Here is a 26959-nt window from a genome sequence, read left to right on the forward strand (position 1 = left end):
AGGACGTAGAAGAAACTTGGAAAAGTTCAGACTGTCCGCATGAATAATTGCTTGCTGAACAGTTGAGTTGCTAGATTAAAGTTGTGCTTTCCTACATTACAGCATGTATTTATATAGGGATCATGGATATCAGCCAATTTTTCTGACATCTTCTGACTCAAAAACTTGCCCACTCAATAGTGGAGGAGGTTCCTACGAGGAGGAATTAAGTGTGTGTGTGGGGAGCATACAGTAGTATGATGGGGTGGGGCTGGGAGAATCTTGCAGGTGTCCCGCACAGGAGCGGGAAGGTACATGGAGCATTCCTCCTGCAGGAGACTTCTGTCTTCGTGCTCCACCAGCTTAAAAGCCACACAGGCTGTCAAGCTTTGAAATCAATTAACAGTCTCAGTTTTCTACATAATTCAGGGTAGCTCTGCTGCATAAACTGGGCACCTTGCCACGTAAAGTCTAATGTGCTGCTTTGAGTCTGTATCTGTGCATACCATAGGTACAGGCACCAATTTTCTAGTGTGTATATATATTTTACCCTTTGAAAATCCTTGTATCCCTAACTTTTCTAGTGTAATTATTTAATGAACAATTATTTCTTTGGATGCAATCACTGGCTGCTCTTGTGGCACCTTAGAGACTAACAAATTTATTAGAGCATAAGCTTTCGTGAGCTACAGCTCACTTCATCGGATGCATCCGATGAAGTGAGCTGTAGCTCACGAAAGCTTATGCTCTAATAAATTTGTTAGTCTCTAAGGTGCCACAAGTACTCCTTTTCTTTTTGCGAATACAGACTAACACGGCTGCTACTCTGAAAACTGGCTGCTCTGTGACCTTGAAGCTTCTGGGCTGGCAGTCCTTCAGAGGCAATGTACTTTGAGTGGGATGAGGCTAAGCATCTCCTGCTGCTCAACAGCAACTCCTCCACTCAGCTAAGGAGCAAGAATGGTGGGCTTTGAGCAGAAACCAATCTATTCTCTCTTGTCCTGAAACCTTGGTGCCAGAGCGTATCCCTGTCTGCACGGGAAAAGTCATGCCAAAATCTTCCTTGGACCGAACACAGGCTCAGACTCCACAGCTGTGAACTTCGGTAGCACTCGTCTAGATCTGCCACTAATGTTTAAGTATTAAGGCTGGGACTTAAGGTGCTTTTGAAAATTCTAGTTCATGTCAACTAGACCTGAGCAAGGTTACACAACATGGTGCTTAAAATGGTGGACTATCTACGCTGGCACTCTCCATGTTGTTAACCCTGGTGGAGCTTAGACTTCGACTTTCAAGGGAGGGTGACAGTTATGGCTCTGAGTTGAGACACACCCTCTCAAAGCAGGTTTCAGAGTAGCAGCCGTGTTAGTCTGTATCTGCAAAAAGAAAAGGAGTGAAATGAGCTGTAGCTCATGAAAGCTTATGCTCAAATAAATTTGTTAGTCTCTAAGGTGCCACAAGTACTCCTTTCCTCTCAAAGCAAAAGTTACTCGATGGACAGATCAGGTTTTTTGATTAAATTATTTTTAGCAAATTTTCAAATTACAATTATGCAAGATCCGCTTTTTTTTAAAATTAAGTTTTGCAGTTTAAAATAGCCTGAGCTGCAAAGTTTAAATCTATCTCTGAATGTGGAACTTAAGTTCACAGGTGCTTGGATTCAGGGTTTTGGTTAGGACACATTGTTAACTGAAGTTTAACACAATGGTCCCTTCTGGCATTAATCTGTGGGAAAAAATGCCAGTTAGGAGAACCAAACTCACTTGCTTTAACTGCAGTTGGGATGCTGCTGCCACTGCTGCCTTAGTTATGGTACGTTGCAGCACCCTTGCTAGCTATTTTGGGACAGAAACATTAAACCACTTTGAATTTCGACTGTCACCTAACCTGATACTTTTAAAAATCTTCCATTCTTTTACAGGCATCATTCACGCTAGAGGATTAGTTCGGGAATGCTTGGCTGAGACTGAACGGAATGCAAGATCCTAGCCTACTAATTAAGTTACAAGACTTTCCATCTCTTTATGAAGAAAAATGTAATACCTTATTCCTTTTGAAACATGCAGATGAATCTTTTTATTTTGAATGTTTTACCCTTTTTTTTTTGCCCTTATGAAAATGTACAGTTAAGAACGAGAAGATTTTTCAATTTACTGAGGGTTTGCATTTTTTTATATGTTAAACTCCCCAAATTCTTTCTAAAAGGTTAAGACTAAAACTGCATGCAGAGGAATGCTTTTTCTCCCACAGACTATACTTAAGTTTCTTTCTTATCCAGCCACAGTCTCATTCTTTTTATTTCTTTGACTATATTCACTTAACCCCACATGGTCAATCTTTCAACCTTTGACATAAACTCTAAGGATTTTTTTTTTTTTAATAACTGCACTGGTAGCATGTTTTACCTAGTAGTTGGCTATACTCATACAGTTTGCCATACAGCATAGAGCCTGCTTAGAAATACCCCTCCCCCTTTTTTTTTTTTGCATAAGCATTTGCATGATTGTTAGTGCTTTGGAATCCATTTAAAGTGCATGAGTTATAAATACAGAAGATAGAGCAACCTAACAAACAATAACTAGGTCCCAGAAAACTAATTTTCCACCCTAAGGCTCAAGATTTCATTGTAAGTTTGCCAAAAAACAAAATTCTGGATAAGTTACTAAAACTGTTATTTGCATCTTTGTATGTATTTATTACTTGATGTAATAAAGCTTATTTTCATTAACCATTTGTATTAAAACTGTATGTACGGTCACTTTAATCAACATTATGTTAAAAGTGCAAAAACTCAGTAGATAGGCCAATGTTTAACCTTCATGCAGGAGCCTCAAGTCCAGGAACAGACTACGGAACAGGGCTGTAGACTGCTGGAGACGTTCCGTCTATAGCACTGGCCTGATGCAGTCAGTCTCTGGAGGAAGCAGGTAAGGCTGCTTGCCGGCTCCATTGCTACTTATAAAAAGCAAAGTGTGGGGTATGTGTAAGAATGAAAGATACCGTAAAGTTCTAGGGATGTGATTTGACACCTTGTAAAAAAAAAAAAAAAATCACCACTCCATTAAGATGGAAGATCACCTCTTCCCTTGTGATTTTAAATCAACATCTTTAATAAAACTGAGGTAGATGCTCCCTATTCAAATAAAGCTGGGGAAATTTTAGAACAGAATAAAGACCCTTTCTGAGGTGAAACTATTCAAGTGGTATTGTGATATAGTAAAGACAATGGCATAACACTGGTATCAGTCGCATCAAAATTCTGCAAGGTAAACTAAGTAAAACTGACTACTGAAACTGGACAATGAAACCCAAAGAAAGAGAGACTTATCAGTGCAAACTATGGATGTTGGAGGATAATACAGTTTTGGGAAAGGGACACATTGCATAAGAATGGTTCAGATGAGTGAACTCACTGAAGTTGCTTTCAACCTACTGTATCCTTCACATGTTTGTCTGTTAGTTTTCATATCTTTCTTCAATTGACAAAGATGTAATGTCTAAACATAAGGCTGTCAAATGATTTAAAAAAAATCAGTTTTAATTGCACTGTTAAATGACAGAATATCAATTTAAATTTATTAAAAATGTTTGGATGTTTTTCTACAATTTCAGATATACTGATTTCATTTACAACACAGAATACAAAGTATACAGTGCTCACTTTATATTTTTGATTACAAATATTTGCACTGTAAAAAACAAGAACAGTATTTTCAATTTAACTCATACAAGTACTGTAATGCAATCTCTATCGTGAAAGTGCAACTTACCAATGTAGATTTTTTTTTTTACATACCTGCACTCAAAAACAAAACTATGTAAAACTTTAGAGCCTACAAGTCCACTCAGTCCTACTTCTTTTTCAGCCAATTACTAAGAAAACGAGTTTGTTTACATTTGAGAGATAATGCTGCCAGCTTCTTATCAGAAGGTCACCTGAAAGTGGTAACAGGTGTTCACAAGGCACTGTTGTAGCCAGTGTTGCAAGGTATTTGTGCCAGATATGCTAAACATTTGTATGCCTCTTTATGCTTTGACCACCATTCCAGAGGACATGCTTCCATGCTGATGACTGGTTCTGCTCGATAACAATCCAAAGCAGTGCAGACTGACAGACCTTCATTTTCGTCATCTGAGTCAGATGGCACCAACAAAAGGCTGATTTTGTTTTTTGGTGGTTCGGGTTCTGTAGTTTCTGCAGCGGAGTATTGCTCTTTTAAGACTTCTGACAGCATGTTCCAATCCTCTCCCCTCTTGGGTTTTGGAAGGCACTTCAGATTCTTAAGCCTTGGGTTGAGTGCTGTAGCTATCTTTAGAAATCTTATATTGGTACCTTCTTTGCATTTTGTCAAATCTGCAGTGAAAGTGTTCTTAAAATCGAACAACATATGCTGGGTTGTCAGAGACTGCCATAACATGAAATAAATGGCAGAATGTGGGTAAAACCACGGAGCATGAGACATACAATTTCCCCCCAAGGAGTTCAGTTACAACCCTGCAAGGCTCAAGTAGTATTTCTAGCTTTTCCAGTTTTTCAAAATCACTATCTGGTGGCACTGATAGATTGTGCTTTTGAAGAACTAATGTGGCTGTGATAGCAGCTGTATTTCTAAGCATGAACCGAACCATACCCAATGTGGAGGTCCATCTGGTTGAAATATCTTGTACAAGAGGTTCTTGTTTCTGTCCATTTGCGGCTTGTTGCATTTCTAGCTCTGTACTGTTAGCTGGATTGTGTTTGAAATGGCCCACAAGTTTTCTACATTTTGCCAGCATGTTTTCTAAACCACCATCATTGAGTGCTATTGTAATGGATCGCTGCAGACTGTGAGTGATGCATGCCATGTGTTCAAAAGGCAAATGACTGGCTGCTGCAATCCATATTATGTGCACTGTCAGTTCTAATTGTTACCTTTTCTTGAATATTCCATTCTTTCGCAACATCCAAGAAACATTCTGCATGTTTCACCATAATGTCTCTCTCCAATATGTGTTACCGTTAAAGCAAATGATTGCAGTGTCCATGCAGCATCAATTAGGTGTGCTGTGACTCCAACACAGCTGTGATTGCTCAAGGATGTCCAGTGATCACCACTCAAAGCAACAGCTAGTGTATTTTTCAGAAGCTCCAACTTTGTAGTCTTCTCATGATATAGGCCAAGTATTCATGATGCAATGGTCTCTTGGGAGGGCAAGGTGTATGACTAATTAGAAGTTGCAATTTGAATAACGTCTCTTAGCCCTCTGTTGTTTACAATGTTGAGTGGTCTGCAGTCCATAGCTATGCACTTTGCAATAGCACTGGTTAAACTGTTGTACTTTGATCCATGGGCTTGTAGCAATCCTGAAACTCTGTAAGCATACTCTGTCGCAGCTGGCAGGGTTCATTTGCTGTCAGTGGATTATCTGTAGCTCAAGAACTGGAGGCGAAAGCATGTTAAGCGCGGTAGCGTGGTACTGCAGACTTTAAATACTTCGATGGTACTGGAATTCATTCTTGCAATAGCTACAGATAACTGTCTTTTTATCTAGAGGTTTCTTAAGAATAAACTTCCCATTCAAAAGACCTAAACTTTTGGTGCTTTGCTCCATTAACTTTTTCTGATATTTAATCACTCCAGAACATGAGAATACAGTAGAACTATGCCAGTATCCACCAAGTAATGTAGTACAGTAAGTGAAGAGGATCAAAACAAAGCTGTGCAATTAACTTATTTAAAAAAACGTTAATTGTTTTGCATTAATTGCTTGCATTAACTGCAATTAATTGACAACCCTACTAGAAATGAGAGGGTTTTTTTTTTTTTATAGCTCATCCAATCTGTCTACTGTAAGTTTTATAAAGGGGGTTCTGATTTAAATGGAAATGTTGCTCGAGTACGGACCACAGGATAAGGCCAACTATGTTTCAGGAGAAGTCCTCATCTTTATGTGACTTAAGCATGAAACATTAGAGATTGTGTCTAAATCCTCTCACAGTGAGAGGAGAATATTCTCAGCTGACTGAGTTTTTCCCTCCATTAACAAAAGTGGATAGAGTTTTCCTGTAACATCCATTTAATTAAGGTTTTATGGATCTTGTTTTATCACCCCTGTCCTAAACTTGGCACAAATGAACTGATGATTATATTGAATCTGAGTGTACTGGGATATCCACAGGAGATGAAATATATGACTGGTATTAACATTGGGCTAAATACTTTAGCCTTGCACTAATAGCAGGTCACTAAACACAACAATTTAATAGTGTTTATTATGAAGTCTTAACAGTATTAAAGCCAGAAGACTTCTAACACATGTTTCAAGGGTAGCGACAAACTCTCTCCTCTTTCCCTGACGAGCCAAATCGGTATTTTCTCTCACACTTATTTGGCATCTGATTCTTGCATTTCTTTAATATGCCTTTTCTTTTCTAGATTCTCCTTTGCTCTTTTTTTCTTTTCTTGCTTTTTCTTCTCAGCTGCTCTTTTCTCTTTAAAAATGTCACTATTTTCACCTTTGTAAAAGAGGTCAACTTTTTGCTGCAGGATTTCTCTGGCTTTCTGTCGGTTCAGCTCCACTGATCTAGTTTGATGACACTGAAAAAAATTTTTTTTATTGTAAATTAATTCTGCTCATTCTACACGTACACTTTTTTTACTAAACATGTTGTACTACTATAGAACCTCATCCTGTAAAATCCTTATTAATATAAATTAATCCTAAAATTTAAAACTGTTTATATGAGTAAGGAGTAGAATACTTGGCTTGTAATTTGATTTTATTTATGTACTGGCTGAAAGGAAAAAAAGCAACTTGATAAGAGAGATTTAATTTCAGACTAGTAAGGGAAAGTACACAAGGAAATAAGAAGCCAAATTTGTGTAATGACAGTTTCTAAAGGAAAAGTATTCTCTTTATGTGGCAACATTCAAAAAATGATTAGAACAATTATGAAGTGTATTAATTAAATTAATGGCTCAAAATCCATTTTAAATGAGCTAGCCTCTCCCTTTCAGCTATAGCAGTAAACAGCAAACCATTTTTGGTAGCCATCAGATGATGTGAAGTTAGTGTTTTGAGATAGCATTTATTGTTTAAGGGTTCTTCTAGTTTTGCCTACTGCTTTTTGTCTTAATCCTTTCTCACTGGTAAACTTGAAAATTGCTCCTCCATTCCTTTGAAGTTACTTCTGAATTTAAATTATACAGAGTAAAAGAAGACTAAGTTACAGCTAGCGAATTTTTGTCTCATAAGGATCAATGGGCAGCTCCTAGTTGATAAATTATTCTTACTTATGAGTAATTTGAGGAGCAATAGGTAGGCTCAGTTTGTACCAAGCTTGTTGGATCTGTAGTTTCATCTAGGATTTGTAATAGGGAAGGGAAAGCCAGGAGTTCTGATTTTTGTTCCCTGCTCTAGGACCCTGGGAAAGTAACTTAAACTCTGTCCCTCCATTTCACCATCTGTAAAATGGAGAAATTTCCTTATGGCATAGCAGGTAGGAAAGCTTAAAGTTTATAAAGTACCTTGGAGTTCTTTAGATGATAGGAGTCATTGAAGAGGAAAATTTCAGGATCCCTTTAACTGGATGTAAGATTTGAATGCAAATTTGGTGCTGCCTACTTTTCCTATGAATGGTATCATGAAAGGATTGCCCCCCCCAAAAAATAATCTGGGACAAAGTAACACAAATCCTATCATTTAGCTCTTTAAATTCTAATTATTATACTCCTGGGGGAATTCTGCACCAAAAATTAAAAATTCTGCACACCATATTTTACAATTCTGCATATTTTGTCAAAATTAACAAAATATAATCACGCTGGTTTCAATTATTTAATGGAACCAAATAAATGAATTACCTTGACTACAATCCCAGATGGAATATGCTTCAGGACCACACAATTGCTTGTCTTATTTGTTGCTTGGCCTCCTGGGCCATCACCTCTTACAAACTGTTCTTCTAAGTCTGTTTCACTTAGTGCAAGAAGATCACAAGAATTCTTCTTTCCTGCTACTGGCAATAACGGTACAGCCAGTCGGGGGGATAAAAACTTTTGCTGCCTCCAAAGCCATGGCCTCCAAGACAATGTATTTATTTTGGTTAGTAAGATTGAGGAATGAAACAAACTTGAAGCATTCATAAAGAAATGGAAACAAAAACTCCTCTTGACTGGAACCTGAAATAGAAAATACCTTGTTTTAACATGATCTAGTTTAGCCTAATGTGACCCAATGTATTTTAGAAGATGCTATAAACTATCTAACATTGTTACAGATGTGTCAAATTTGGAATGCTAAATATTTCAAATAAATGTTATGCAACAAAATAAGTAGCCAAAGTTGTTGTTTCGTCTGTAAGGCATCTGTAAAATAGCCACTAAGTTAAAACAGAGACTAAATTTCAAAATCAAGGTGTTAAGTGGCACCTGAAAACACTTATTAACACAGAGAAGCCTCACACAAATGTCCAAATTTGAGCTTTAGGATGCAATTAGTTCTGGTGAAATAAACTAATTGCTCACATCATTCTTTTAGGTTTACTTTGTCTTGGAAATTTGATATAAACAATGGTTCAAAACAGCATTCAAATAGGGAAGCAGTTTTGGTTTATACACTCTGGGTGAAATCCTGGCCCCAAGGAAGCAATGGTCCGAATATTATCCCATATACCAGAAAAGAAGGGGGTAAAGACCTAAAGGAAAGAGAAGGGTATGCACCTGGCTATATAAAAATCTTATTTGGAAGTCCTTACTCAGGCAAAACTCCCACCAAGTCCTGATATCCTTAAGTCCAGATTCATTCTTGCATTAGCTTAATAGTTCCTATAGTTTTGAGACTATTCCTGGTTCCCATTCTAATTTTTAAAATAAATGGAAGTAACATGTTTTTACTTGCTGGTACTTCATTACTGCACTGACTTTACCGAATTTATCAGTATACCAGCGTGATCAACTTGATTTCAGATTAAGAATCTTTTGTGCTCTGCTGTTTACCATAAATTGCTCCTGTCATCAAACCTTTGTGATTTCATTTGTGATTTTTGTGCCCACTCCTCCAGTTCCATTTTTCCCTTCACAACTGTTTGTTTCCATATCAAAATGGACACTGACAGTTTAAGATAGCAGGTGAATAAGCAAATGGGCTATGAAGACAGAATTCTTGACCCCTAGAGGTGATCCCTCCTAGTCAGGGTTTGATCTTTATAGGCCTGAAAGTGCAGGGAAGCTTGCACTGCAACCACCTATTCTGTGGCTACACAAATGACTCCAGATGTCTAGTGCTATCAAACAGCACTGTTCCTTGGGCTCTAAGTTAAGATAATAAATGTCTTTGTTTTGCTTAATATTTATTTATTTGGCTCAAAAGTGACTACTTGAATATGTGAACTGTATGTCTTGAATGCAGTTGATGAAAAACGTTAACATTCAACTAGCACTAAAACTACACTGGTACAAGAAAGGGGGAAAAACGGAAATAGTTTTGAGTGGTTTTAATGAGCAAGTAAAACTGGCCACTCGGTGGCACTAAAAACTAAGAGATGGGAATGCAGTGTTTTATTGCAGAAACCATAAAGCAACACTTAATTCTTCAAAGCATAGCAGCAATGAGTTATGGTAACAATTTCCCCCTTCCTCCAACTCAGTTACTATTGTCAGTAACTGGTTAGATAACCTTTAGTTGAAACAAAGGATAACTGTCTGAGCTACTCATCACACATGAAGAGAGTAGATTTGGGGAATACTTAATGCTTGCAGACTAATGTGAATTTGCTACTGTTCCTTGATGCTATAGCTATAAAAAATGACTAAAACAAATATGTACAGAGCAAGACTGACCTACCAGGATTTCACTTTACACAAAACAGGGTCTAACCCCCCCACACACATACACAGTTGTTAGGTATTGTGCGTGCAGGAGAGAAAGGAAATAATGGTGAAGCATAGTCCTAATCAGAACGGGTGGTATCTTGCTATCATTAATGTAGCTTAATGAGGGGAAACATCTTAGTCTATAAAAACAGTATCATCCCAGGGTTTTTTAATACAGTCCTAGAAATGTCAAGTCTGTCAGAATTCCTTAGATGAGGAGGTTTGTGCAGTTTGAAAGCTCTGCAATTATTATACCCTATTTATAACATCTAACAGCACACTGGAGATTTTAATTATTGAAGTCTCCACACACACTTAAGACACAGAAGTATCACTCCATTTTGATGAAAGGCTTCTAAATAGTCAAGTGTCTTGGTGTCTCTTGGTTAAATATATCCTGCTAAAATTGATAAAGTTTTCTCAGTTTGAGTTGCAAAATGCCCTTAACAGTCAGGCTAGGAAGAAGAAAAGTCAGTACTTTAATATGCTGAATATTCTCCTGCTAGCCTTCCTAATTGGAGAAGTCAGCACATATTCCTAAATGCAAGGGTGTCACCTACAAAAAGAATAGTTGACAACTTGGGTGTTAGGACACCTGTGTCCTATTCCTTCTACCCTGACCCACTGTTTGACATTAAACAAGTCCCTTACCTATAGCTTATTTCACCCATTTCTAAGACATGCAATACTTGCCTTATTGAGGTGCTGAACAAGTGAATAGCATTATTTAATGAATCAGCATGATCATACTGATTTGCAGGTCACCTTAAAGGTTAAAAATATAAATACTTCCTATGTGACTTAAGATGTGTTTTCACTAATGGCTTTTTCCTTCACAGCTCATCCTCTCCTTTTGCTTCATCCTGCAGTGAAGTCACAATCCAGTACTTACAATATCAGTTGTCAAGGAAATAACTGTGGTAATAAAAACAATGCATCCTGCTTTTACTGCAGGATCAGCTAGGAAGAGGTCAGCAAGGGACCATGATCTGATTTAAAACACAGATTGGAAATTATTCATCCTGGTAAGCAATTATGGCATATAGATAAGAGATGGGTTTTTCCCCTTCTAATATAACATCTTTGGAACAGGCACTTTATCTTCATACCTGTCTGTAAAGCAACTAGCACCCTGTTGGCACTGTGTGTGTATATCTGTTGGGGCAACTAAGAACTAGTCCAAAACATCAGTGTTTATTTTGAAATGCAAATAACCAATTGCAATAACTTTTATCTATTTCTTAAGAAGAGTATCATCCACTTAAGGTCACTGACTAGGGTTAACAGTTAAGTAAGTAAGGCCTGCACAAACTGTTTCAGTGATTCTCAGTCTATGGTTCATGCAAGTCTGCTTTCATTCCCTCGCACACTAGCAGCACCCTCACAAGCATCTGTCCCACTATTAGCAGCATAAAAGATTCTAGGATAGAGTTGAGGTTGAGAGCACAAGCCTGGGGAAGCAGAAGAAAAAAATAGTAGAACATGAGGTTAAGGGAATAAAAAGTCTGAACACCTGCTCTGTTTGGTTTGCAGCCTGGGTTTCCAGTATATGGGGAGCGAGATCGGTCCTCTCTCTCTGACAGTGGAGATACGAACACGGCCTTGACAGCTGAGGGACAAAGCAGGAGGCTCAATATTACAGATGCACTGTCCTGTACTGCCCCCCATCAGGCATATTTTTGGGGGCTCCATCAAGTGAAGTTCTACAACCCAGTTCTAAGTCCATGAAAAACAGACAATTTTGAAAAGGAGTTTGTCCAGTAGTGGCTAGAACACTTTTGTTTAATCAAACCTATGTTTTTATTATACATTTTTAACGATTACTGTAATATACAAACAAAATATCTAGGTTTTTCGTAAGGGGTGCAAGAACATATTTTGAGAACCAAAGGGGTGCAGGCTGCAGTAAAGGTTAAGAACCACTAGTCTAGATAATACTTAGTCCTGGCTTGAGTGCAGGGGACTGAACCGAGGTCCCTTCCGATTCTATGATTCTCTCCCCAGCTCGCGGGGGGAGAGGGGCGCCAGGGGTGTCAAGATGGGTGTGCAAGGAACAGGAGCTGGGATTCCTTTAGATTTCCTCCCCAGCTGTAGGAGCAAAGAGAGAATGGAGGGGCTGGGGGGGCAGGATAGGGGCCAGGACTCCTGGGTTCTCTCCCCCGTTCTAGGAGCAAAGTGGGAAGGGAAACTGAGAGCTGGGACTCCTGGGTTCACTCCCCAGCTCTGGGGGCGGGGCGGTAGGGATAGGAGCCGGGACTCCTGGGTTCACTCCTCAGCTCTGGAAGTCCAGATCAAAGGGGGCTCGGGGTCAGGCGCGCGCCCAACTGCTATTAGGCGCCAGGCGGGGCCCTTCTTACTTACAGGCAAGGGAGGGTCAGCATAGGCCCCACGACATCCACATCGGCCGTTTTGCGCATGCGCCCCCTGAGACACTACTCAGACAGACATCTGCGCGTACGTAATACACTTCCCACCGTATGAGCGCTCTGCGCATGTCCAATCCGCAAAAATCCCTCACCGTCCGTCACTGAGCATGCGCAGGCAAACCAGGCCTCCCGCACACTATGCCGGAGCGCAAAAAACAATCGCTGGGCAGCAGGCAGTGTTAGGAGCCCTTCTTCCCTTCAGCCAATCATGTCCCGGGTACTCGTGCGGCGCGCAGCCGCGCCTGCCAATCCGAACGCGGGGATATGGCTCGCCTGTACTTCCCGTACCTCAGCCAATAACGTCGCACGATTGGGTCTGGCGCGCGGCCAGAACAGCCAATCATCGCGAGGGGGCCCGTCTCTCGTGCCCTCTGCCCTCCCCAACGTTCGAATCCCAGCCGCCAATCGTGAGGAAGGAGATCGCGGCTAGTGCTTGTTTACCGCCTAAGGGTCGCCGGAGGGGAGCAGTGCTGAAACCAGGACACCCTTTCCTCCGGACAGGTAGAGATGCAGGTAAGGGCGGAGCGAGCCCAGACATGGGCCCCTGGAGTAGAAGACACACAGCGGGCCTTAGCATGCCTCGGCTTTCAGTCCCCTCCCCCCCCCCCCCCCGCCTCAGTTAGGCGAGACGTCCTCAATTGTAGCTTCGACCCCGCCCCCAACAGCGAGTGGCGGTCTTGCTGACCAATCCTGGGGCAGCAGCTCTGTCAACAGTCTAGAACGCGGTGGTTAGCCGCCCAATGAGAGGAGAGGGGCGGAGCCTGGACTGGGAAATTGAAACGGGGTGAGGGGCGGAGAGCTCTAGGGGAGAGGAAACCCACGGAAAGGAGGCGGGGTTAGAGGGGGAGAGGAGAGCAAGTGACTGAGGAGGTAGCTGGGGGACTGAGGGAGAGATGGGAGAAGAGGCTGGAGGGAGTGGGAGGATCTAGTAGGGTGGGATAGGAACTAGTGGGAGGTGAGGAGAGGGTGGGGGAGGACCCAGTGGGAGGGAAGGGGCGTGAGGTAGGATGGGGGCATGCAAGGGGAGAGATAGTGGACAGAGAGAGGGCCTGAAATGGGAGGGAAGGAAAGTACTTGAGGGTGAAGGGACCAGATGCTGCTCAGATGAGGGGAGTTGTTAAGTGAGGGGAGTAATCCCCACTGTAAATATGCTGGTGTTGGTGTAGCAGCTCACCAGCATACATCTTTAGTTCATGTTTTTTTGAGTTGGTCCTAGAGTTTGTTCTGGAATGTACTTTGGCCTGTAAAAATAGAGTCCAGAAACTGTTTCCTGTCTTTTTTCTATTTAATTAAAAATGAGAATAGTCTAAAATTGTAAAAGTTTGGAGATTACTTATCACGCTCTTAAGCACTGGTATAGTTGAAGTGGTTTAGTTCTCCCAAATGAAATTTAGTGATCAAATGTGTTTCTTTTATGGCCCAATTATTTTAAGAGTGATAAAAAAAGCCAACATTTAATGTCTGAAATGTAGTTGCTGCAGACTGAAAGTTCAGAGCAATTTACATGCAATTTTATGTGCACTTGACTTCTCCATATGTTTACTCTCCCAGCTATTTAACTTCTATTAAAAAGCTTGCATCAGTTCATCTGAGGGAAAACACATAAGGGTTAGTTTTGCAGACTGGTCTAATATAGTGTCTTCCTACACTAAATGGAAGATCAGTGTTTAGGACTGTAAAGGCTGATTGGTACTGCAAGAACAACCAAAATAAGGGACCCCATGACAGCTGAGTTATTTTCTGATCCTGTTACAATAATGTTAAAATTTGTAATGTGGACAGGACTAAGCTTGGCAAGCTGGTCAATTGGCTGGCCAATTGGTCGCCTATTATTTGACTAATGTCAAATATTGTCAACAAATATTCCAGCAAGAATGCCCAGAACTCGGCAGCAGCCTACATTTTTGATCGCATCCTTGTGCTATCGATTAGCAAGCCTACTTAAATGTCTTGTCACTCACTTTACTACCTGTTGGGGGAAAACGGTGAACTAATTGAAAGTTGAGCATCTTAACTGGGTGTAATCTTCAGAACAAACATTCTATGCATGTATATCATCTTATACTAGACCATCAATATACGTGACAGCTTACAAAGCACATTAAACAAATTAAAAGACATGGTCCATGTCCCAAAGTGTTTACTATCTAAACTGACTAGACAAACGTACAAACTCAGAAGTGAGAGGAGGGTTCAGTCATTAAACCTTCTCCCTAACACAAAGAAAATTAGATGCACAGCCATTAAGCTGCTTGAAGAGTTGGCCTCACGTAAGTGCATTTAAAAATGACTTTTTCTTTTATAGGTGCCATGTGTGTGTTTTTGTTTAATTTCATGTTTCTTTCCTTTTGTAACTGTTAAGTCTTGAGTAACTTCATATTTAAATGCTAACCTAATATTGCTATAAAATATAATTACGCTATCATTTTTTTCAGAACTTCACTTAATTGTGTTTTTTGCATTTTTCTGAGTTAAAATAACTCAGTTAAGGAGCTTGTTTTTTGTAGTTAGGTATAAGTATCCATCTAAGATTTTTGGACACCATAAAGTCATATTCTTTTTTGTTACTAGAAAAGGAGTACTTGTGGCACCTTATGCCTAACAAATTTATTTGAGCATAAGCTTTCGTGAGCTACAGCTCACTTCATTGGATGCATTCAGTGGAAAATACAGTGGGGAGATTTATGTACATAAAGAACATGAAACAATGGGTGTTACCATACACACTGTAACCAGAGTGATCACTTAAGGTGAGCTATTACCAGCAGGAGAGCGGGGCGGGAGGGGGGGAACCTTTTGTAGTGATAATCAAGGTGGGCCATTTCCAGCAGTTGACAGGAGCATCTGAGGAACGGTGGTGGGGAGGGGAGGAATAAACATGGGGAAATAGTTTTACTTTGTGTAATGACCCATCCACTCCCAGTCTCTATTCAAGCCTAAGTTAATTGTATCCAGTTTGCAAATTAATTCTAATTCAGCAGTCTCTCGTTGGAGTCTGTTTTTGAAGTTTATTTGTTGAAGTATTACCACTTTTAGGTCTGTAGTCGAGTGACCAGAGAGATTGAAGTGTTCTCCAACTGGTTTTTGAATGTTATAATTCTTGATGTCTGATTTGTGTCCATTTCTTATTTTACGTAGAGACTGTCCAGTTTGACCAATGTACATGGCAGAGGGGCATTGCTGGCACATGATGGCATATATCACATTGGTAGATGTGCAGGTGAACGAGCCTCTGATATTGTGGCTGATGTGATTAGGCCCTATGATGGTGTCCCCTGAATAGATATGTGGACAGAGTTGGCAACGGGCTTTGTTGCAAGGATAGGTTCCTGGGTTAATGGTTCTGTTGTGTGGTGTGTGGTTGCTGGTGAGTATTTGCTTCAGGTTGGGGGGCTGTCTGTAAGCAAGGACTGGCCTTTCTCCCAAGATCTGTGAGAGTGATGGGTCGTCCTTCAGGATAGGTTGTAGATCCTTGATGATGCGTTGGAGAGATTTTAGTTGGGGGCTGAAGGTGATGGCTAGTGGCGTTCTGTTATTTTCTTTGTTGGGCCTGTCCTGTAGTAGGTGGCTTCTGGGTACTCTTCTGGCTCTGTCAATCTGTTTCTTCACTTCAGCAGGTAGGTATTGTAGTTGTAAGAACGCTTGATAGAGATCTTGTAGATGTTTGTCTCTGTCTGAGGGGTTGGAACAAATGCGGTTGTATCGTTGAGCTTGGCTGTAGACAATGGATCGTGTGGTGTGGTCTGGATGAAAGCTGTAGGCATGTAGGTAGGAATAGCGGTCAGTAGGTTTCCGATATAGGGTGGTGTTTATGTGACCATCGCTTATTAGCACATAGTGTCCAGGAAGTGGATCTCTTGTGTGGACTGGTCCAGGCTGAGGTTGATGGTGGGATGGAAATTGTTGAAAACATGGTGGAATTCCTCAAGGGCTTCTTTTCCATGGGTCCAGATGATGAAGATGTCATCAATGTAGCGCAAGTAGAGTAGGGGTATTAGAGGACAAGAGCTGAGGAAGCACTGTTCTAAGTCAGCCATAAAAATGTTGGCATACTTTGGGGCCATGCAGGTACCCATCGCAGTGCCACTGATTTGAAGGTATACATTGTCACCAAATGTGAAATAGTTATGGGTGAGGACAAAGTCACAAAGTTCAACCACCAGGTTTGCCGTGACATTATCAGGGATACTGTTCCTGACGGCTTGTAGTCCATCTTTGTGTGGAATGTTGGTGTAGAGGGGTTCTACATCCATAGTGGCCAGGATGGTGTTTTCAGGAAGATTACCGATGGATTGTAGTTTCCTCAGGAAGTCAGTGGTGTCTCAAAGATAGCTGCGAGTGCTGGTAACGTAGGGCCTGAGGAGGGAGTCTACATAGCCAGACAATCCTGCTATCAGGGTGCCAATGACTGAGATGATGGGGCGTCCAGGATTTCCAGGTTTATGGATCTTGGGTAGCAGATAGAATACCCCAGGAGTGTGTCTGTGCAGATTTGTTCTTGTGCTGTTTCAGGAAGTTTCTTGAGCAAATGGTGTAGTTTCTTTTGGTAACCCTCAGTGGGATCAGAAAGTGGTGTTGGAGAGCTGCCTAGCAGCCTCTTGTTCATATTCCGACCTATTCATGATGTCAACAGCACCTCCTTTGTCAGCCTTTTTGATTATGATGTCAGAGTTGTTTCTGAGGCTGTGGATGGCATTGTGTTCTGTACGGCTGAGGTTATGGGGCAAGTGATGCTGCTTTTCCACAATTTCAGCCCGTGCACGTCGGCAGAAGCACTCTATGTAGAAGTCCAGTCTGTTGTTTCGACCTTCAGGAGGAGTCCACCCAGAATCCTTCTTTTTGTATCAGAGTAGCAGCCGTGTTAGTCTGTATTCGCAAAAAGAAAAGGAGTACGTGTGGCACCTTAGAGACTAACAAATTTATTAGAGCATAAGCTTTCGTGAGCTACAGCTCACTTCATCGGATGCATTTGGTGGAAAAAACAGAGGAGAGATTTATATACACACACACAGAGAACATGAAACAATGGGTTTATCATACACACTGTAAGGAGAGTGATCACTTAAGATAAGCCATCACCAACAGCAGGGGGGGGAAGGAGGAAAACCTTTCATGGTGACAAGCAGGTAGGCTAATTCCAGCAGTTAACAAGAATATCAGAGGAACAGTGGGGGGTGGGGTGGGAGGGAGAAAGACCATGGGGAAATAGTTTTACTTTGTGTAATGACTCATCCATTCCCAGTCTCTATTCAAGCCTAAGTTAATTGTATCCAGTTTGCAAATTAATTCCAATTCAGCAGTCTCTCGTTGGAGTCTGTTTTTGAAGCTTTTTTGTTGAAGTATAGCCACTCTTAGGTCTGTGATCGAGTGACCAGAGAGATTGAAGTGTTCTCCAACTGGTTTTTGAATGTTATAATTCTTGATGTCTGATTTGTGTCCATTCATTCTTTTACGTAGAGACTGTCCAGTTTGGCCAATGTACATGGCAGAGGGGCATTGCTGGCACATGATGGCATATATCACATTGGTAGATGCGCAGGTGAACGAGCCTCTGATAGTGTGGCTGATGTGATTAGGCCCTATGATGGAATCCCCTGAATAGATATGTGGACAGAGTTGGCAACGGGCTTTGTTGCAAGGATAGGTTCCTGGGTTAGTGGTTCTGTTGTGTGGTGTGTGGTTGCTGGTGAGTATTTGCTTCAGATTGGGGGGCTGTCTGTAAGCAAGGACTGGTCTGTCTCCCAAGATCTGAGAGAGCGATGGCTCAGGACCTGGGTTATTCTATCTGCTACCCAAGATCCATAAACCTGGAAATCCTGGACGCCCCATCATCTCAGGCATTGGCACCCTGACAGCAGGATTGTCTGGCTATGTAGACTCCCTCCTCAGGCCCTTCGTTACCAGCACTCCCAGCTATCTTCGAGACACCACCGATTTCCTGAGGAAACTACAGTCCATTGGTGATCTTCCTAAAAACACCATCCTAGCCACTATGGATGTAGAAGCCCTCTACACCAACATTCCACACAAAGATGGACTACAAGCCGTCAGGAACAGTATCCCCGATACTGTCACGGCTAACCTGGTGGCAGAACTTTGTGACTTTGTCCTCACCCATAACTATTTCACATTTGGTGACAATGTATACCTTCAAATCAGCGGCACTGCGATGGGTACCCGCATGGCCCCACAGTATGCCAACATTTTTATGGCTGACTTAGAACAACGCTTCCTCAGCTCTCGTTCCCTAATGCCCCTACTCTACTTGCGCTACATTGATGACATCTTCATCATCTGGACCCATGGAAAAGAAGCTCTTGAGGAATTCCACCATGATTTCAACAATTTCCATCCCACCATCAACCTCAGCCTGGACCAGTCCACACAAGAGATCCACTTCCTGGACACTACGGTGCTAATAAGCGATGGTCACATAAACACCACCCTATATCGGAAACCTACTGACCGCTATTCCTACCTACATGCCTCTAGCTTTCATCCAGATCATACCACTCGATCCATTGTCTACAGCCAAGCGCTACGATATAACCGCATTTGCTCCAACCCCTCAGACAGAGACAAACACCTACAAGATCTCTATCATGCATTCCTACAACTACAATACCCACCTGCTGAAGTGAAGAAACAGATTGACAGAGCCAGAAGAGTACCCAGAAGTCACCTACTACAGGACAGGCCCAACAAAGAAAACAACAGAACGCCACTAGCCATCACCTTCAGCCCCCAACTAAAACCCCTCCAACGCATCATCAAGGATCTACAACCTATCCTGAAGGACGAGCCATCGCTCTCTCAGATCTTGGGAGACAGACCAGTCCTTGCTTACAGACAGCCCCCCAATCTGAAGCAAATACTCACCAGCAACCACACACCACACAACAGAACCACTAACCCAGGAACCTATCCTTGCAACAAAGCCCGTTGCCAACTCTGTCCACATATCTATTCAGGGGATTCCATCATAGGGCCTAATCACATCAGCCACACTATCAGAGGCTCGTTCACCTGCGCATCTACCAATGTGATATATGCCATCATGTGCCAGCAATGCCCCTCTGCCATGTACATTGGCCAAACTGGACAGTCTCTACGTAAAAGAATGAATGGACACAAATCAGACGTCAAGAATTATAACATTCAAAAACCAGTTGGAGAACACTTCAATCTCTCTGGTCACTCGATCACAGACCTAAGAGTGGCTATACTTCAACAAAAAAGCTTCAAAAACAGACTCCAACGAGAGACTGCTGAATTGGAATTAATTTGCAAACTGGATACAATTAACTTAGGCTTGAATAGAGACTGGGAATGGATGAGTCATTACACAAAGTAAAACTATTTCCCCATGGTATTTCTCCCTCCCACCCCACCCCCCACTGTTCCTCTGATATTCTTGTTAACTGCTGGAATTAGCCTACCTGCTTGTCACCATGAAAGGTTTTCCTCCTTCCCCCCCCTGCTGTTGGTGATGGCTTATCTTAAGTGATCACTCTCCTTACAGTGTGTATGATAAACCCATTGTTTCATGTTCTCTGTGTGTGTGTATATAAATCTCTCCTCTGTTTTTTCCACCAAATGCATCCGATGAAGTGAGCTGTAGCTCACGAAAGCTTATGCTCTAATAAATTTGTTAGTCTCTAAGGTGCCACACGTACTCCTTTTCTTTTTGCTTCTTTTTGTAGGCAGTTTATTCAGGCCTGGAAGGAGAAAAGGACCTCATGTTGTTCTATAATGATTTCTTTTGCTGACTTGTAGAGCAGTACTGATGGATTCCTGAGGGAGCAAATTCTGGCTTTCCTGGGCTGGATCAACAGTTGACACAATCCAGGGACTTTTAACATGTAGCTTGATGCAAATTTACCAGACACCCATTAGTTTAAAGACTAAACTTACCAGACAGAGCCTATATGAGAGAGTGATGTCAGGAGAGCCACCAGCAAATACCAGGAGAAGTTTGCTGCTAAGGAACATAATCCATGACTTCAGGCTGATGGAAAGTGGGTGAATGCTGGGATTCTTGCTAAGAAGCTGTCCCTGAACTTTGGTTGGGACCTCTATTTTTTTGTATCCACTTTTAGGTGTCTGATAAATTTGAAGCCTTTCCACATCTTTTCTGGCTGCTAGAAGGGAGAAAGAGCTTTCTTTTTCTAAGCACCTCTGACTGTTAGGGAGGTGTGCATCTTTTGTATTCTACCCTTTCCCCAGCTTCTGTTTTTTTAGGTCCTCCTCTCATGGAGATAGCTGCAGTGCCTGCATGTGAAGTAATTTTTTCAGACATGACTTTTCTCAGTTTCACTGCTGCCTACTGAATTATTTAAATATCAGCAATGAAAAAAACAGAGTCTAGTTAATTTTCATCAGCTGCTGCTTGGAAAAGCAACTTTAAGATGATGGTTTGGGGGAGCAGGAGGGTGCTCCGGGCTGGGACTGAGGGTTTCGGAGGGCGGGAGAGGGATCAGGCTGGGGCAGGGGGTTGGGGCACAGGAGGGGGTCAGAGGTACAGGCTCCGAGCGTTGCTTACCTCAAGTAGCTTCCAGAAGCAGCGGCATGTACCCCCTCCAGCTCCTATGCAGATGTGCGGCCGGGCAGCTTTGCACGCTGCCCTGTCTGCAGGCGCCGCCGCTGCAGCTCTCATTGGCCGCAGTTCCCGGCCAATAGGAGGTGCAGGGACAGTGTGCGGCACCCCCTGACTGCCCCTACGCATAGGAGCTGGAGGGAGGACATGCCGCTGCTTCCAGGAGCCACGCGGAGTGGGACAAGCCCCCGACCCCGCTCCCCGGTGTGAGCTCGAGGGCCAGATTAAAACTTCTGGAGGGCTGGATGCGGCCCTTGGGCCATAGTTTGCCCACCCCGATCTAAAGATTAATCAAATTGTTTAATCAAACACGAAGCCAAACTGCTTTTTGAATTGAAAGTATGATGATTCTGTATTTTCAAAGGATAACAACAGTATCCTTCTGGGGAATAAAATATGGAAAATTTGGACTTGGTGAAAACTTTGCAAGAACTCTCTCACTCTTCTATAGAATATGACATCAGAAGTTCCTACAACTCTGGCTGTAACTTAAATACTAACAGGTAATGATAATGTATAGCACAAACTGATAAGTATATTTTTAAAATAGGAAATATGTATTGGACTACAGCTCTTTTTTTGTCTCTTTCTGTTTGGATGGTGCCTCAACTCATTTGAAGTGATGTCTTGTTTCACTAAAATAGAAGCTTCAGAATTTATTATGTGGCCCTGTTAGCTTCTGCTGGGACAAAAAGAAAGGTGACAAAAAAGGCCAAAGCATACATGTGAAATAATACCTCAACTGTTGATATATTTCTTTATTATTTTAAATCTGTAGAGAATACAGCTGTATTATTAAATCTGTATGTAAACGTATATAGGCCAATTCTACCCAAATATAATATTGTGAATAGTTTGTTCTTTCATATGTTAAATGGAGCTAATATAAGACCACTGTTATAATAAAATTGCTTATTAAAATAGTAATTGTATTCAGTTACCTGTACGTACATTTTGTAATGCAGGAGGAAGCCTCACAGTTCACATTTATTTATTGTTCTTAAAATGCATCTTCCTTGTCTTTCCAACTTGTCTGTTTCTTCCTTTCAGGGTTGAACTTTTTTTCTTCTTGTGCGCTTTGGGCCTGATAAAAGCCCAATGAAGTCGATGTGATTCTTTCCATTGACTTCAGTGGGATTTGGATTAGGTCCATTCAGTCCAGGATCAGTTATGTCAGTGTCATGTGAGTGACAGTTGTGATCTTGCACAGCCTTTTGTAATACTAATGTGTTTTCTGGCATTGAGAAATGAATAAAGATAATTCCATTCCTTTAGTATACCGTTGCTGTAGGAGGGATAGGACTGTCTATTGTGATTAATGAGTATTGCTGTTGAAAGCCACAAAATCTCATTTCTTCAGAAGATAGAGCGGTACTTAGAATGAAACTAGACAACCTTTTAGTCTGTCACTCAAACTGCTAACAGTCACCATTTCCAGGCAGGTGAAACAATAAATGTTGAGCCAAGAATGCCAGTCTATATCCAGAGCATTTTATTAAATAAAGCTATAAAATAATAGAACATACCTGTTGACTCTTACCAATTCTTATTCTATCTATAGGTACATCTTTATAAAGACAAGAAGGAAAAATTAAACATTCTGTAATTGTGATGGTCTCATAATATCTGTCAATCCAGAAGGAGGCACTGCAATTCTTTTCTTTTTCTTTACGCTTCATAAAAACAAAGAAAATATATTGTAAACATCCTGATATGAAATAGGATTCTGCAAGACAACTGTAATGTGCAAAACACAAAAAGTAGTACAAAAAGATGCCCACTTAAGCAGATAACTCCATTGTGCCAGGAAGCTAAATCTGGGCTAATGAACCTACCAGATAGCTAATCAAGTATAGGATTGTAATCACTAGTTCAGCAAGGACCCCAAGTGGTTAGCCTTCAGATGCAAGTGAGCACATAAGCTTTCTGTGGCTTTACCCCATACTTTCACCTCCTGGGAGGGTTAGAATTTCCAAGTAGGAATTAAGGCTAGGACAGTGATTTTTTTTTTTTTTTTGGGACTGTACCAGATTCCCAATAGAAAGAGGGAAGGATGCATTTCCCTGGAAAACAGGGATTTATAATTTGTGATTAAATTGTAGCTCTGGTTGATCTCACTAAACTGCTATGTTTGGATCCTGACATTGGATCATCTTGTTTTTAATCTCCTTGTGGTTCAGCTCTTTGACTCTGGCTTCTCTGGTACTCTGCCTGGGCATAGATTCTGTGTGGTTCCCTTTCTGGAAGTGGGATCCCTGGGCCCAGTTGCCCTAGTCCCCAAACCAGTGCTGAACCCCCTAAGAGTCCCCAGTAACTTAAACATGCCCTTTCCCAGAGCTCCACTTTTGTGGGCACTCTGGTTTATAATTTACCCCTTCAGGGACATATTATAGTTGAAGCAAGTAGACGCAGATTTTGCAAAAAGATTTCTATAATAATCACTTTTTGCTTTAAACAGCACCAGAGATACACAGATCAAGACAAAACAATACACATCTACACACCATTACCTGCCCTCACTTCCTTACTACTTGTCTACATTCTTCAGGATTTGAATCTGTTTCTTCTCAGGGATCCAAATCCCTTCTCTGAGACTTCACTCCTCCAGCTCAGGCTTCTCTTCTGAATCTCCTTTCTGCCCCTGCAGCCGCTTTCTTTAGCTTTGTCTGGTCAGAAACCTGCCTTTTTTGAATCACTCCAAAGTTCTCAGTGTTTGTGTTTTTTAACCCCCTGTTCTGACACTTCTGTCTCTTTGTTCTCTTCCGGAGATTTTCCACTCCTTAAAACCCTTTTACTCTCTGCAGACAAGTAGGAGAAAACTGCTTTCACCTAGGATGTAGTCATCCCATTTTTCTGTCTGGGTTTGTTGATGGTCTTTAACAACTGTCCTACTTGGAGATGGACACTAAGGAACCTCTCTCTGTCTCCTTAGGAGAAGGAATAGGAGGCAAGAATACAGTAAAGTTCATAGAGATAAATACTTTAAATATGCAAAAAGTTCATAATTTCAAACAGAATTAATAAATTATACGTTGATTCCCTAAGTTATCACAACATGTTTAAGATGACACTGAATCATTTTATGAATTCTCTAACTTTTTTGAGGGGAAAAATAACCTTGTTTGTGTGATCAGATCAATCTGATTTTTAGTATATTGGGTTTCAGAATGAGAAATCAATACAAAAAAGGGTTTTGTATTACTAGTGTATTATTTTGAGTACTGTTGTTGGACAACATTTGGCACAATAAATAATTAAAATGTTTTTCTTCATGTTTCAACAGAAGTAGTCCCTCATCCAATCCGAATGGAGTTTCCAGTTTCTCAGGGAAGACCAGCCCCTCTGTAATTCCTGATTCTGTTGAAGTGCTGGTCTCCTTTATGCAAGATATACAAAAGAGTGGAAGAACAGACTCAGAAATTTTGAAGAACTGTGAGGTATCTGATGTTCAGTTTTATTTTTTAAGTTTGTATTATGTAAAAAGGTTGCAGTATGGAGAACAGGTCTAATGGTGCTATAATTTAGAAATAAGACGTGACAATGTGTGTTTTGACATGTATTTAGGGAACTGTTGTGACATAATAGTTAGAAAGTAGTACATTCCAACGTAATCAGTTACATTTCTGTGCCTTATTGCAATCCTAGCTTGACTTTGTATATCTTAATATTGCACATATAAAGTACAGATGTAAATGTGTTTGAAATGTAATAGACATTTTTTTTAAATGTTGCAATAACTTTGAGTCTAATTTTTAAACCTTTAAAAGTACTGAAATTCAATGTAAAATCTTACACCAGGGTGACTACACCGTTGTTAGCAGAGTTACTTGTACTGTATGGTACTGTGAAATCAGAATCAGAACCAAAGTCTTAGAAAAGTACTAGCGTGAGTTATTAGTTTTATTTTCAAGAAACTTAGTGTTCTTGAATTGTGGCATCAGTGTGTGTTGCATTCTTCAACAGGTGTCAGGTCACTTTAGCTCATTCTAGATTAAAATATAAGTATAAAAATAAGATAGTGTAAATAAAACCAAACTCATTGGGCTATTTATAAATTTGATAGTCACTTAATGTTTTAGAAGTCTTTTACATAATTTTATTAACTTGCATTTGTTTTAGTCTTTTAAAAATCTGTAATAATGTTATTAACATTGTAGTAGCACTTTGTAGCGGTGGAAATGTCTTGAAACACTATTAATGTTTTACAAAAAAAGTAGCTTCTTTGCAAATCCAGTACTTTTTCAGAGTTTCATGACTTGACATTTTAACATAAATTTCCCCAAACCACTAGGCAGAAGTCAACATCTTGATAGTGAATAAGAGATAGTAAGTAGGTAGAGTGGGATATGGTGTGAACTTTAGACAAATATTACTCTGACTGGAACCGACCCTGTCATTGAATGATGGGACTTGGGATTTTTGGACTGCATACATAATGTATGTTTGCTTTTTGGAACATACTCACCCTGAAAACCATTGGCGCTCCTATTCTCTTGTCACGTGAATGACAATGAGAATGGAACCAGTGCAGCATTTTTATGGCAGAACTCTGTGAGACATGTTGGAGTGTTGCTGCCAAGATGATTATTAATGGCTATAATTGTCTATGGTCAGCCCCCAGTGGTGAGGGCTTCGGCTGTGTCAGTCTTGACAGTGTTGCCTTGACCTTGTCAAGGAACGCTCATAAATCCCTCAGAAGCTGGTCTCCTATCTCCGTATGTTCCATGGTGGCAAGATTTTGTTATAGATATGGCAATGGCAACGTCATTGCAGCTTATGCACCTGCTAACCTTGATGATGAGGAGGACAAGGAACTTTATGCACCAGCCATGTATGATGTCATCATCAGAGTATCTGTTCATGACATTTTCATTGTGTGATGTGATGCCAATGGTATGCTGGTAGCCAATGCTAGAACAGCTCGGCCGGAAAGCATTGGGCATTTCTTTGTGGTTGCGACCACAAATGATAACGGTGAGTGATTGCTCAGGTTTTGTGCTCCAACCAGACTCCATGTTTCTGACACCAATTTCCAACAGAAGAACATACATGCCTGCACTTGGTATCTGAATGCTGGAAGAAGAATCTATAAAGCACTAGATCACATTCTTATATCCAACCAATGGAGAATCTGTATACACCTCTGTTGGGTGATAAGTAGCACTGAAGTTGGCAGTATTGACTGCAGGTAGCCTGTGGCCATGGTGACTTCAACTTTGGTTTCAACTCAAACCAAGCCTTCCATTAGTCATTTAGACTGACTGACATTGCTGTCAAAATGAGATACCAGACCGAAATCTTCAAATGATTTGACACTCTAATCCTTGCATATGAAAACCTTGAACATTAGTAAATCAACAATTTGTGTGACTATTTCCAGCCTTCTATTATGGATGCCCCAAACAAAGTGCTAGGGAAAAGTTGCACCAGCCCTAAACATTAATGAATCAGTCGACAGAGCCCGGACATCATAGGAAAACAACATGTGGCTCACTTAAATGGGAACTATCAAGAATATTGATGACTCAGTACCTTGCATAACAAAACTTTAAAGCAGGACCATGAAATGTTTTGGGCAAATAAGGCTCAATTGATGGAAGCTTCATTGGCCAGAAATGATGATGGCTTGTCTGTAAAGAACTGTACACCTTAAAAACTGGTCCACAGAACAAATCCTCACTCGTGAAAGATGGACACAATAACATACTGGACACCGAGGCAGAGTGTCTGAATGAATGGAAAGAACACTTTCAGGAGCTTCTGAACAACCCCATCAAAGCTGCTGATGTGCAGCTTCAGGAGGATGCAAAAAGTCCAGTAACCGCCCCTCCATGTAGAGGATGTACTATCAAGAAGGTTCGAAGTGCAGCCTATAAGCCCAAGAATTGCTATGCTGCTGGTATTTGTGGTGTAGCTGATTAAGCACAGTTGGGATTCTGTCTTGGAGTGGCTGACATGTATTATCAACCAAGTATGGATTCATGAGAAACTACCCGATGACTGGGACCATGGAATTGTTTTGGAAAGGGAAAGGTGATTGTCTGGTGTGTTCTACTCACCATGGCATCACTTTGTGCTCCATTCCAAGCAACTAACTGTTCATG

General features: G+C 41.1%; 3 protein-coding genes across 10 annotated transcripts in view; 2 read left to right on the plus strand and 1 right to left on the minus strand.

Annotated features, from left to right (window-relative positions):
- CDK2AP1 (cyclin dependent kinase 2 associated protein 1) overlaps positions 1-2707 on the plus strand; it is an 18469-nt gene extending 15762 nt beyond the window's left edge. For all 3 annotated transcript variants that reach the window (XM_038372868.2, XM_043498482.1, XM_043498483.1), the window contains one exon: positions 1901-2707. In XM_038372868.2, coding sequence (XP_038228796.1) covers positions 1901-1968 — 68 coding nt within the window. In that variant the 3' untranslated portion in view covers positions 1969-2707. The remainder of the gene's footprint in view (positions 1-1900) is intronic.
- MTRFR (mitochondrial translation release factor in rescue) lies at positions 2401-12380 on the minus strand. Of its 2 annotated transcripts, XM_038372869.2 has the most exons (4): positions 12195-12379; positions 11347-11442; positions 7824-8141; positions 2401-6557 (listed from the first exon to the last, which is right to left on the minus strand). In XM_038372869.2, exons 3-4 carry the CDS (start codon positions 8103-8105, stop codon positions 6345-6347), a joined length of 495 nt encoding a protein of 164 aa, XP_038228797.1. In that variant the 5' UTR covers positions 8106-8141; positions 11347-11442; positions 12195-12379; the 3' UTR covers positions 2401-6344. The 2 variants fall into 2 exon arrangements, with proteins under 2 accessions (XP_038228797.1, XP_038228799.1); XM_038372871.2 differs by lacking the exon at positions 11347-11442 and having other exon boundaries at positions 12195-12380.
- A 159-nt stretch (positions 12381-12539) lies between these two features.
- Positions 12540-26959, plus strand: part of MPHOSPH9 (M-phase phosphoprotein 9) — a 47795-nt gene continuing 33375 nt past the window's right edge. For 4 of the 5 annotated variants that reach the window (XM_038372862.2, XM_043498480.1, XM_038372864.2 and 1 more), the window contains exons 1-3: positions 12540-12772; positions 21220-21358; positions 24139-24292. In XM_038372862.2, coding sequence (XP_038228790.1) covers positions 21252-21358; positions 24139-24292 — 261 coding nt within the window. In that variant the 5' untranslated portion in view covers positions 12540-12772; positions 21220-21251. The remainder of the gene's footprint in view (positions 12773-21219; positions 21359-24138; positions 24293-26959) is intronic. The other variant, XM_043498479.1, reaches the window with a different exon arrangement.

The sequence above is a fragment of the Dermochelys coriacea genome, chromosome 15, assembly GCF_009764565.3.
Source record: "Dermochelys coriacea isolate rDerCor1 chromosome 15, rDerCor1.pri.v4, whole genome shotgun sequence".
Lineage (NCBI taxonomy): Eukaryota > Metazoa > Chordata > Testudines > Dermochelyidae > Dermochelys > Dermochelys coriacea.